A 12,167-nucleotide genomic window follows, 5' to 3' on the forward strand; every position below is an offset into this window, starting at 1 on the left:
GAGCACTAACTTAACTAAGGTTTCTCTGACTCAGGGTTGGAGTGGCTTTTCCACTTCCAACAACAAAAATAAGGAACTTTGCAGTTTTACAAAAAAGGAGGATAATGGTTTAACCTGTCCGGGGAGAGGCTTTTCCCCTCTCTGCTTCCAGCAGCCTTCCTGCCTCCAGGCTCTTGGGGAGAGGGAAGAGGAACCAGGAAATCAGTCTTAAATACCTGATTTCTAACTAGCAGGACAGGTGACAGAAATCAGGCAGCAGACAAACTCTGATCTGGATCTCTCATCCCTCAGTTCCAGCACTTGCCAAACTGTGGGATGGAGTGCATGTATTATGAGGCTGCACTTTCCAGCCTAAACAGGATAGAAACTGTTCAGTATCCTGGGAGCCCTATATATGGAATTTATTACCATCCCCCTGGTTTCTGTCACAATACATACATACATGTATTCTAAAACAAATCTGGGGCAATCACCAACAAGATCCAGGTACATACTGGGTACATGTTGCAAACATTTCAGTGACATTTCTGCAGACAGACTAATGGCCCATCGGATTAACAGCGGGGGTCCCTGGCAGTCCCATTCAAAGTGAATGGGACTATCAGGGACCCCTGCTGTGTTAATCCGATGGGCCATTAGTCTCTGCAGAAATGTCACTGAAATGTTTGCAACATGTACCCAGTATGTACTCAGCATGTACCTGGATCTTGTTGGTGATAGCCCCAGATTTTTCAAGGCAAGTTTAAGGCAAGTTTTAGAATACTCGTCGGCGCACCTGTTGGTATCACCAAGGACTACTTCTTTTCTTCAGTAAGCGGGGATACAGATCCAAGCAGGAGACAGGGACACGGCTACCATCGGCTCACATCTGTACCAAGCCTTAAGAACTCAAGTGAGTGATATGTGGTATGTTTGTTTTTTAAATACATTTTTGTTTTAACAATTACATTTTCTAAAGACTGAGATAATAGAAGGTATTTACATGTTACACAGCCTCTGAAAGCTAGGGGTGAGTTGGCATGTACAATGTGTTTCACAGTATTGGCCATATCTAATAGGCAGTCTTCTGACATACAGTTACACCCATTAAAAAACTCTGCCCTCCCCCCCCAATAAAAAACAGAGGCCAAGATATGCTTGATGCATGTTTTCTTTAATTATGACACATAGACTAAAACTAGTTGCAATTCATAATAAAAATACAGCCATTTAAAGAAAATAGATTATGTCTACAAATTGTATAGCGCAACAACATACCTTAAAGCCCTAAAGAAATGATTCTAATAACATGAAGGAAAATAGAATTGTAAGGTTATGCATTTGTGATGAGGAGGAGATCTCACAATCAGAGAAGCAGCCGTTCATTTTTAATTTGACGACATTAAGGAAGTATATCTGCAGTAGCTGCCATGTCTGCTATTTCGCATTTGTTAACATTGCGCTTTACTTTTCCATATCCTTCTTCTCCCCACTCTGTGCCCCAGCTGTGTACAAAAACAAATACAGGTAAATTAAAAGGAGAGTAATATGTCTATCTTTGCACTGCAATGGAAAAAATGTGTGTTGTTTAATTTAGATGAAAACAGTGTTTTGTACTTACGCATACTGTACTTGTTCTATAAGACATTTAGGTTCATATTTACTAGGACATGCTACTCCATAAGGCACTTTCCAGCATGTTAGTGAATATGACACTTTACGGCTCATTTAAGTGAAAAGGCTATAAGGAGTCTTCAGGCAGATGTCTTATTACATCTGACGGTGATGTCATCATTGCCCGACGGCACTCAGCGTGGTGCCGCGAGTCAGATGTCAGACGCTGTCCCACGAGGATGCGAGTGTAACTACTGTGACTCCTAATACAACGGAGCATTGGACTTATATGCTTGGACTTTGCGGATGAGCTCTCTGAACACATCCCCAAGCAAACGGGGGCCCCGCAGTTCATTTGACCGCAGACTTCAGAAGTGGACAAAGATACCCACCCCTGCTGTTCCTGTGTATTCCAGTGTCCATGAGTGGTAACAGCCATCATTGTTACTTTCTGTGCCTGATTTTCATTCGATTGAACATCACGCAGAACCTTGAATCTTTTTTAATTTAAAATTGTATTTACATTTTTCACGATGAGTGTAGTACGCTGTTTTCTGTTTTGTTTTGTCTAGTAACCCAGTGTCCTGGGCTACCCTTTTACAGCAGCAGACGCTCCTTTTCTTAGACTGGTAACACAGTTATTATTCATGTTACTCACTTGGGTATTTAGTGGCAATATTTAATCACTATTATTTCACAGTTGTTAGTTGCGCACTTGTCTTGTTATAGATGACTTATGGATTAACACTTCTCAGTAAATATGGCTCTTTATGACCCATGCACTTGAATGGAGTGGAAGGTGTCTCTCAACACAGAAAGGGAAGGTGTCTCCCGGCACAGACAGGGAAGGTGTCTCTCAAAACAGAAAGGGAAGGTGTCTCCCGGCATAGACAGGGAAGGTGTCTCCCGGGACACAGAAAGGGAAGGTGTCTTCCGGGACACAGAAAGGGAAGGTGTCTCCTGGGACACAGACAGGGAAGGTGTCTCCCGGGACACAGACAGGTAAAGTGTCTCCCGGGACACAGACAGGTAAAGTGTCTCCCGGGACACAGACAGGAAAGGTGTCTCCCGGGACACAGAAAGGGAAGGTGTCTCCCGGGACACAGACAGGTAAAGTGTCTCCCGGGACACAGACAGGGAAGGTGTCTCCCGGGACACAGACAGGTAAAGTGTCTCCCGGGACACAGACAGGAAAGGTGTCTCCCGGGACACAGAAAGGGAAGGTGTCTCCCGGGACACAGACAGGTAAAGTGTCTCCCGGGACACAGACAGGGAAGGTGTCTCCTGGGACACAGACAGGTAAAGTGTCTCCCGGGACACAGACAGGGAAGGTGTCTCCTGGGACACAGACAGGGAATGTGTCTCCCGGGACATAGACAGAGAAGGTGTCTCCCGGGACACAGACAGGGAAGGTGTCTCCCGGGACACAGACAGGGAAGGTGGCTCCTGGCACAGACGATGGCTTATAGTATGTAGCAATACAGCTATTTAGGTTATATATGTCGTCAGGTAAAATTTGTGTATTCAAAAATGTAATGTTAAAGCTGCAGTTCAAGCAATATTCTGCATGTGTGTTTTTTTTAATAAATCAGTTCTGTAGTAAGAAAAAAATACTTTGAGCATTTTTTGTTTATAAAAAAACAACTTCGAAAGACCAATTTTCTTGTAGTCTATTTTAACAAGCATGTTTGTTCCTATAGCAACCATTTACATTCCCCAGATCTAAAGATGTCGCCAAACTTTGCCGATCAATAGACGGAGAACGAATTGACCGGCAGCTATGCAGTTCTTCAGGTATGTAGAGATTGCCCACGTGAAACTATTGAAGTAAAAAAAAAACTAAAAAAAAAAACGGGAGCTTGAACTGCAGCTTTAATGTAATGTATCAGTGAAGCATTTTACTAGATTAGCCCATTATCAGGGCAGGGATTAAGAAATACACACTAACACAATGACCCGGACCACATTTGTAACTCATTTATGATTGATTATGTTTTATAACTAATTATTAGACAGAATTAGGGAGTTTATTTATTTAACTGAGATATTTTTGATCTGGGCTCTATCACAGGGAAACCCTCTGTGACTACACTGGGGGTTTACATTTGACAATGGCAATGCCAGTTTAATGTATAATACCTATTGCTACCTCATTGATACAATATTAGTTGAGGCATTCCCTCAGGATTTGAGATGCCATAAGGGCAACCCATTGTCTAAACCCCATGTATCTTTAAATAACTTTGCTTGCTTCCAGCAATTTTGCACAAAGTTTATTTATTTACTGTATAATATGTAGAAAAGAAAGAAGCAGCGTTATATAAAGGGGGATATATATAACTCCTCTGAACAAAATTATAAATCCATTGCACATCTTTATACATTTTTTATACATTTTTTTATACAAAATGGAGCAGTGTGACATGGGAAATAAGACAAATACATTTTAGAACAATATACATACAGCGAGATTCTCTAAACTCCGAGATTTCTTCTCTGTGTCGGAATGCACTCTCCGTGTCGGAATGCATTCTCCGTGTCGGAATGCACGGATCAGTGATTTCAGAGTTTATGGAACATGCCCATATACTTTATCAACTTAACACTAGAGATGTGCGAATTTTTGGGGCGGATTTGAATCCGTAATGGGCTGGTCGGTTCCTTTAGTCCGCAAATCTCAGCGGATCAATCTGAAAAAGGGCGATAAACATCTTGCGGATATTTTTTTCTAATTACCAATACATTCTGTGTATTCCGCAACCCGTGGCCGGATTTGTAGAATCCAATCTGCGGATTCAGCAACCCGGTGGCAGATGGGTAGGAATCCATCAATGGATTGCTGAATCCGCGGATTGGAATCTACAAAATACGGGATGTTTCCAATGGCGGTTTTTGATGAATCCGCACGGATTGAAACTGCCCAAATCCATTTGTGGGTTTTACACCGTGAAATGGAATTTGGGGTTTACATCAGTGAAAATGGGATTCACCCATCTCTACTTAATACCTACTTAATAGAACTTAAGACCTCCTGAATAGAGGCTGGGTTATGCTATTACAATCAGATTTATTGTATTTATTTTTTATTACCTGTATTAGGCTCTTAATTTTATACTTGTTACATAGTTACATAGTAGATGAGGTTGAAAAAAGACGTACGTCCATCAAGTTCAACCTAATGCTAAATTTAGACAACAGATATTTTATCCTATATCTATACTCAGTGTTCGACAATTAATGATAACCACACGCCCGTGGCGTGTGGATTTAGGCCGCTGGCGAGTGGATTTAGGCCGCTGCTGCGGCTCTATGAATTTCCCCTGCTCGCGCAATTTTTAAAAAAAATAAATAAATAAGTAATCCCCCTCCCTGATTGGCCTGCCACGAGGAAGAGGACACCCCCCCACGCCCAGTCCCTACCACCCCCCCTCTCCCCACCCCGCTTGCTGCCCAAGGCTGGATGACAAGGTAGGCGCTTCCCCTCCGTCCCACGCTCCTTTGGCACCCGCGCGGGCAGGGTAATAGGAGCGGGGAAGAAGGGAAGCAGCCTGTGTGGGAGGTAGAGGGCTGGAAGGGGGGGAGCACGGGGAGTTCCCGGCCACGATTCCCATCGGGGAGGTTGGTGTGGCCGTGCGGCTGTTCCCTGCTCACCCCAAATCCCCCGTCGGCCCCCGATCCCCGCGCAACTAATGCCCGACTAATGTCTGGCTGCCTGACCTCCCTCTGATCCCCCTCCTGGCTGCAGCCTGGGGGCACGCGCGGTTTGCCACGTTTCCCATCGGGGAGGTTGGTGGCCGTGCGCCTGTCCGGCTGTCCTCCCACTGGCCCCCCGATCCTCCCGCTGGTCCCCCGATCCTCCCGCTGGCCCCCCGATCCTCCCGCTGGCCCCCGATCCTCCCGCTTGCCCCCGATCCTCCCGCTGGCCCCCCAATCCTCCCGCTGGCACCTCGATCCTCCCGCTGGTCCCGCTGGCCCCCCGATCCTCCTGCTGGTCCACCGACCCCCCCTCTGGCCCCCGATCCTCCCGCTGGCCCCCGATCCTCCCGCTAGCCCCCCGATCCTCCCGCAACTCCTGCACGATCCCCTGGAATGTGGAGCAGCATGTGGAGGACAAGCAGGCCCTGGAGGAACAGGTGGGCCCCCTCCCTTCCAATGAATATCAACCCAGTCACCCACCCAGTGAGTGTGTGTCTGTGAGTGTGTGTCTGTGAGTGTGTGTCTGTGAGTGTTTGTGTGTTTGTGTGTGTGTGTGGGTGTGTGTGTGTGTGTGGGTGTCTGTGAGTGTGAGTGTGAGTGTGGGTGTCGGAGTGCTTGTGTGTCTGTGAGTGGGTGTGGGTGAGTGTGCCTGTGAGTGTGTGTCTGTGAGTGTGTGTGTGTGTCTGTGAGTGTGTGTGTGTGTCTGTGAGTGTGTGTCTGTAAGTGAATGTCTGTGAGTGAGTGTCTGTGAGTGAGTGTATGAGTTTGTGTGTGTGTGTTTGTGTGTCTGTGAGTGTGGGTGTGTGTGTGGGTGTGGGTGTGTGTTTGTGTGTCTGAGTGGGTGTGGGTAAGTGTGTGTTTGTGTGTCGGTGAGTGTGTGTGAGTGTGTGTCTGTGTGAGTGTCTGTGTGTGTGTCTGTGTGTGAGTGTGTGTCTGTGTGTCTGTGTGTCTGTGTGTGAGTGTGTGTCTGTGTGTGAGTGTGTGAGTGTGTGTGTGTGTGTGTGTGTGTGTGTCTGTCTGTCGGTGTGTGTGTGTGTCTGTGTGTGTGTGTCTGAGTGTCTGTGAGTGTGGGTGGGTGTGTGTGAGTGTGTGTGTCTGTGAATGTGTGTGTGTGTGTTTGTGTGTCTGAGTGTGTGTGGGTGAGTGTGTGTTTGTGTGTCAGTGAGTGTGTCTGTGAGTGTCTGTGTGCGAGTGTCTGTGTGTGAGTGTGTGTGTGAGTGTGTGTCTGTGTGTGAGTGTGTGTGTGTGTGTGTGTGCGTGTGTGAGTGTCTGTGTCTGAGTGTGTTTGTGTGTGTGTCTGTGTGTGAGTGTGTGTCTGTGTTTGACTGTGTGTGAGTGTGTGTCTGTGAGTGTGGGAGTGTGTATGGGTGTGTGTCTGAGTGGGTGTGGGTGAGTGTGTGTTTGTGTGTCTGTGTTTGTCTGTGTGTGTGTCTGTGAGTGTCTGTGTGTGTGAGTGTCTGTGTGAGTGTCTGTGTGAGTGTCTGTGTGTGTGAGTGTGTGTGTGTGTAAGTGTCTGTGTGTGTGAGTGTCTGTGTGAGTGTCTGTGAGTGAGTGTCTGAGTGTGTGTGTCTGAGTGTGTGTGTCTGAGTGTGTGTGTCTGTGAGTGTGTCACCCTCTCCCTGTGTCACCCTCTCCCTGTGTCACCCTCTCCCTGTCACCCTCACCCTTTCCCTGTCGTCCTCACCCTTTCCCTGTCATCCTCACCCTTTCCCTGTCGCCCTCACCCCTTCCCTGTCGCCCTTTCCATGTCGCCCTCACCCTTTCCATGTCGCACTCTATCTGTCGCACTCTCTCTGTCTTTGTCTCTCATTCTCTCTGTGTGTGTGTTCTCTCTCTCTGTGTGTCTCTCTTTCTCTGTGTCTCCCATTTTCACTTTCTCTGTGTGTCTCTCTTTCTCTGCGTGTCTCTCTTTCTCTGTGTGTCTCTCTTTCTCTGTGTGTCTCTCTTTCTCTGTGTGTCTCTCTTTCTCTGTGTGTCTCTTTTTCTCTGTGTGTCTCTCTTTCTCTGTGTGTGTGTCTCTCTCTCTCTCTGTGTGTCTCTCTCTCTCTCTCTCTCTCTCTCTCTCTCTCTCTCTCTCTGTGTCTCTCTCTCTCTCTCTCTCTCTCTCTCTCTCTCTCTCTCTCTCTCTCTCTCTCTCTCTCTCTCTGTGTGTGTGTGTGTGTGTGTGTGTGTCTCTCTCTCTCTCTGTGTCTCTCTCTGTCTCTCTGTCTCTCTGTCTCTCTCTCTCTCTCTCTCTCTCTCTCTCTCTCTCTCTCTCTCTCTCTCTCTCTCTCTCTCCTCTCTCTCTCTCTCTCTGTCTGTGTCTCTCTCTCTCTGTGTGTCTCTCTCTCTCTCTCTCTCTCTCTCTCTCTCTGTGTCTCTTTGTGTGTTTCTCTCTCTCTCTCTCTCCGTCTCTCACACACACTCTCTCTCTCAAACTCTTGATCTCTTATTTACCCTATATATCTTAACTGCCCTATACTAAACCGAAATAACCTACACTGCTTTATTCCAGCTCTGACTCAAGCTTCACACGGGAGACATCAGAATCCCCCCTAAACCAGAAGACAGGTAAGGAACACCTCCCCTCCAATGTATAACATTGCGGGAATGAGGCTACCTGGACATTGAGGGACTGCGGATCAGGTAAGATCCCAGGCGGGATTGCTGCTTTAGATTTTGTGATGCGGGGGCATCCAGGCACCAGTTATGGGGTTCAGGAACATTCACACACACACACACACACACACACACACACACACACACACACACACACACACACACACACACACACACACACACACACACACACACACACACACACACACACACACACACACACACATACACACACGTAACAAGGACTAATTGTAGTATAATGTAATACAATAAATAAACTAATGTCAAAAACGAATGTTGTTCTTACTATGATTTTTTTTTTAAAGTGGGTCTGGGGGTGGGACTAGGGTGGGGTTGGGGGTGGGACTAGGTGGGGTTGGGGGTGGGACAAGGGCGGGGCTGTGGGCGGGACCAGGGTGGGTTTGGGGGCGGGACTAGGTGGCGAGTAGATTTTTTGGTTGGGCGAATAGAGTTTTGGGTGATTTGTCGAACACTGTCTACACTTACTTATTGATCCAGAGGAAGGCTATCAAAAAACCCTAGTGACAAATCAGCCAATGATTTCTCATAAGGGGAAAAATAAATTCCTTCCTGACACCAAGAATTGGCAATCTGATTAATCCCTGATCAACATCCTTCCCATGAATACTTATTTGGTATATCCCTGTATACCTTTCCCATCTAAAAAGATGTCCAACCATTTTTTGAACAAATCTATTGTATCTGCCATTACAATCTCCATGGGTAATGAATTCCACATTTTAACTGCCCTTACTGTAAAGAACCCCTTTCCTTTGTTGCTGGTGAAATCTCCTTTTCCTCCAACCTTAAGGATGGCCCTGAGTTCTTTGTACTGCCCGTGGATTAACAGTTCTTTTGAAAGCTCCTTGTACTGTCCCCGAATATATTTGTATATAGTTATCATATCCCCTCTTAGACGCCTATTTTCTTATGTAGATAAATCTAATTTAGCTAGCCTCTCCTCATAAGTTAGATTGTCCATCCCCTTTATTAATTTGGTGGCTCTTCTCTGCACTCTCTCTAGTTCCATAATGTCTTTTCTTAGGATTGGTGCCCAAAATTGTACTCCATATTCAAGGTGTGGTCTTACTAATGCTTTGTAAAAGGGCATAATTATGTTTACTTCCCTTCCATCCATTGCCCGTTTGATGCAAGATAAGATCTCTGTTTGCCTTTGCAGCTACTGCATGACTTTGGGCACTATTGCTAAGCCTGCTGTCTACAAGCACTCCTAAATCCGTCTCCATCAAGGATTCCCCCAATATATCTCCATTTAATTTGGAAGTCGCCTTTTTATTCTTGTATCCCAAATGCATAACCTTACATTTATCTGTATTAAACCTCATCTGCCATTTACCTGCCCACGTTTCCAGTCTATCCAAGTCCTTCTGAAGAGAAATTACATCCTGCTCTGATTCTATTACCTTACACAGTTTAGTATCATCAGCAAAGATGGAGACTTTGCTCTCTATGCCAACCTCAAGGTCATTAATAAACAAGTTAAAAAGCAGGGGTCCCAGTACCAATCCCTGACGTTCTCCACTCACGACTCTAGCCCAACCTGAAAAGTTCCATTTATGACAACCCTCTGTTGTCTGTCCTTTAACCAGTTTTCAATCCAGGTGCATATATTAATTACTGAGTCCAATTTGCTTTATTTTGTACACCAACCTCTTGTCTGAAACCGTATCAAAAGCCTTTTCAAAATCTAAGTAGACCACATCAACTGCATTACCCTGGTCTAAATTCCTACTTACCTCCTCAAAGAAACAAATAAGGTTAGTTTGGCATGATCTATCCTTCATAAATCCATGCTGACTATTACTAATAATTTTGTTTTCCATTAGGTATTCCTGAATATTATCCCGTATTAAACCTTCAAGTAGTTTCCCTACTATTGAGGTCAGGCTTACAGGTCTGTAATTTCCCGGTTGTGACCTAGCTCCCTTTTTAAATATAGGCACCACATCTGCTTTACGCCAATCTTGTGGTACTGAGCCTGTGGAAATGGAGTCCTTGAATATTAAATATAATGGTTTGGCTATTACTGAGCTTAACTCCTTGAGAACTCTTGGATGTATGCCATCTGGGCCAGGTGCCTTATTTACTTTTATTTTTTCAAGTCGCTTATGAACTTCTTCCTCAGTTAACCAATTGTTCATTAATATGGAGGTTGTGGCTTCCTCCTGCGGCACTACTATTGAACTTAATTCTTCCCTGGTAAACACAGAGGCAAAGAATTTGTTTAATACCTCAGCTTTTTCCTTATCTCCAATAATCTGCCTACCCATCTCACACTGAAAGGGTCCTATATTTTCTTTTCTAATTTTTTTGTTATTAAGGTACTTAACTTTTTAGGGTTGACCTTACTTTCTATTGCAATCCTTTTTTCATTATCCATTTTTGCTAATTTGATTGCCTTTTTGCAATTTTTTGATACATTCCTTATAATTCTGATACGATGTCTCCATCCGTTCTGACTTAAAGAATCTAAACGCCTTCCTCTTCTTGTCCTTTGTTGGTCCGCTGAAAATATATCACCCCCTACAGTACATTGAATCTGCATTTATCCAGGACCAGTGTACTGTATGGAAATGTCTTAGTGCAGAAGTGTGACATTTCTCCTTTTATTGAGATACAGTCTGTCTCTGCCCTTTTTTTTTCTTGTCTTGTACTCACTTCCTCACAAAATAACTAAAGGTTAGGGTTAATTGGGACTTGGGGGAGCACAGATAATAGGGTTAAAGCAAAGTATCTCTTGGGCACATCTAAATTCTTGTCACCCCCGTACATTAGTTCTGTGTAGGGAAATTATTATTGTAGGATAGGTAAACGGGTTACTCTTGTATGCTATTGATTTGTATGGCATTAGTTATTGCATTCATAAACCAAGAACACACCATTATGACCTTTAGGCCCATTTTTATGTCTTCTCCCATAAGACACCCTTCAGTGCTAGAGGACACCATACAGTCCATTGACCTGGATCTGAAAATATCCATGAACTAAATAGACAGAAAAAATTGATAAACTTAATGTAATACCTTGAATGTTATCACTTCTTTTTAACCAACATAATATCTGATGTGAACAGCAATAATTAATCTATAAGTGTTTCCAGAGAATCTGCATTTTAAGAGACCTTGCGGTGGAAACATGGACATACAGTAGCTCACCTATTTTTTATTATCCAGTAGTCCTCATCATCTGAAGTCCCATAACCCACAATAATTATTGCATGATTTGCGCTTTCGGCACATTCTCCATCAAAAATACCTTAAATTAGAACAAAAATGAGAAATTACAAAGATTTTATTAACACTTATATTACTTTTACAGCATCTCACTTTGAACAAACTAAAAGCATGGATTATTAAAAGTTCTAAGAAACACTTACAGTACATTGAGAAGTTACATAGTTACACGGTCATATTGTTTCAATATAGAGCGATTTCGCATTGTCTTACCGCAATTAAAAAAATGTGTCAAAACGGTATTCACCAAGAAAAAACATCATTGTTTTTTTATTTTATTTTTTCAAGTCTTATAGCACTGAAAGTCTTTATTTAAAATGCAGCCTGGAACAGCTGCACGCAGACGCTGCATCTCCATGCACGGCTCTTAGTACAAGCGATCGTGCAGTTTAAATATTCATTTTAATAATAGTGTACAGGACAGGGGGTCTCCTGACCTGAACCGCATTGCTTTCAGCCTCACGGAGCCCCTGCTTCCCGAGATACAGGCCCCCCTATTGGTTGTCGGTATCCCCGCCATGTTTAATTCTCCTGGTCACGTGACCGGAACATTTAAACGCACAGGAGATATCGGCACCGCACCCTGTAACTCAGTAAGCAGGGGGTCTCCAAGACTGAAATTAATGCAGTTCAGCACAAGAGACTACAATCTCCTGCACTCTATTATTAAACATCACATTAAAGCAGCTTAATTACTACAGCAGCTGGTTTATTGGGGTAAAGGGCATGTGTGAATGGGGGTTCTTGGACCAGTGGGCGTAGTTAGGCCTATCAGGAAGGTTGCAGGAGGAGTTAACCCCTTCATTACCATAGCAGTGTCATCCGCTATGGTAATGAATGGGTTAACCCTTTTGGTACCCACCAGAGAGACATAACCACCCTCTCTGGGCCACGTACCCTTTTCATTCACCCCCTCTACCCCCAATAAACATTAAAATGCCTACTACCTACCAATAAACAAACCACCCACCCTGTAAACCCCCAACCACCCCTCCCCCCATCACA

General features: G+C 44.5%; 1 protein-coding gene across 1 annotated transcript in view; it reads right to left on the minus strand.

Moving 5' to 3' along the window:
• Positions 1 to 1,132: 1,132 nt before the first annotated feature.
• LOC142469169 (cathepsin K-like) overlaps positions 1,133 to 12,167 on the minus strand; it is a 25,852-nt gene continuing 14,817 nt past the window's right edge. Inside the window, exons 7-8 of the mRNA XM_075576128.1 lie at positions 11,085 to 11,184; positions 1,133 to 1,484 (exon numbers count right to left, since the gene is read on the minus strand). Of these exons, the coding sequence (XP_075432243.1) occupies positions 1,382 to 1,484; positions 11,085 to 11,184 (203 nt within the window). The 3' untranslated portion in view covers positions 1,133 to 1,381. The remainder of the gene's footprint in view (positions 1,485 to 11,084; positions 11,185 to 12,167) is intronic.

The sequence above is a fragment of the Ascaphus truei genome, chromosome 18 (assembly GCF_040206685.1).
Source record: "Ascaphus truei isolate aAscTru1 chromosome 18, aAscTru1.hap1, whole genome shotgun sequence".
In the NCBI taxonomy this organism is placed as follows: Eukaryota; Metazoa; Chordata; class Amphibia; order Anura; family Ascaphidae; genus Ascaphus; species Ascaphus truei.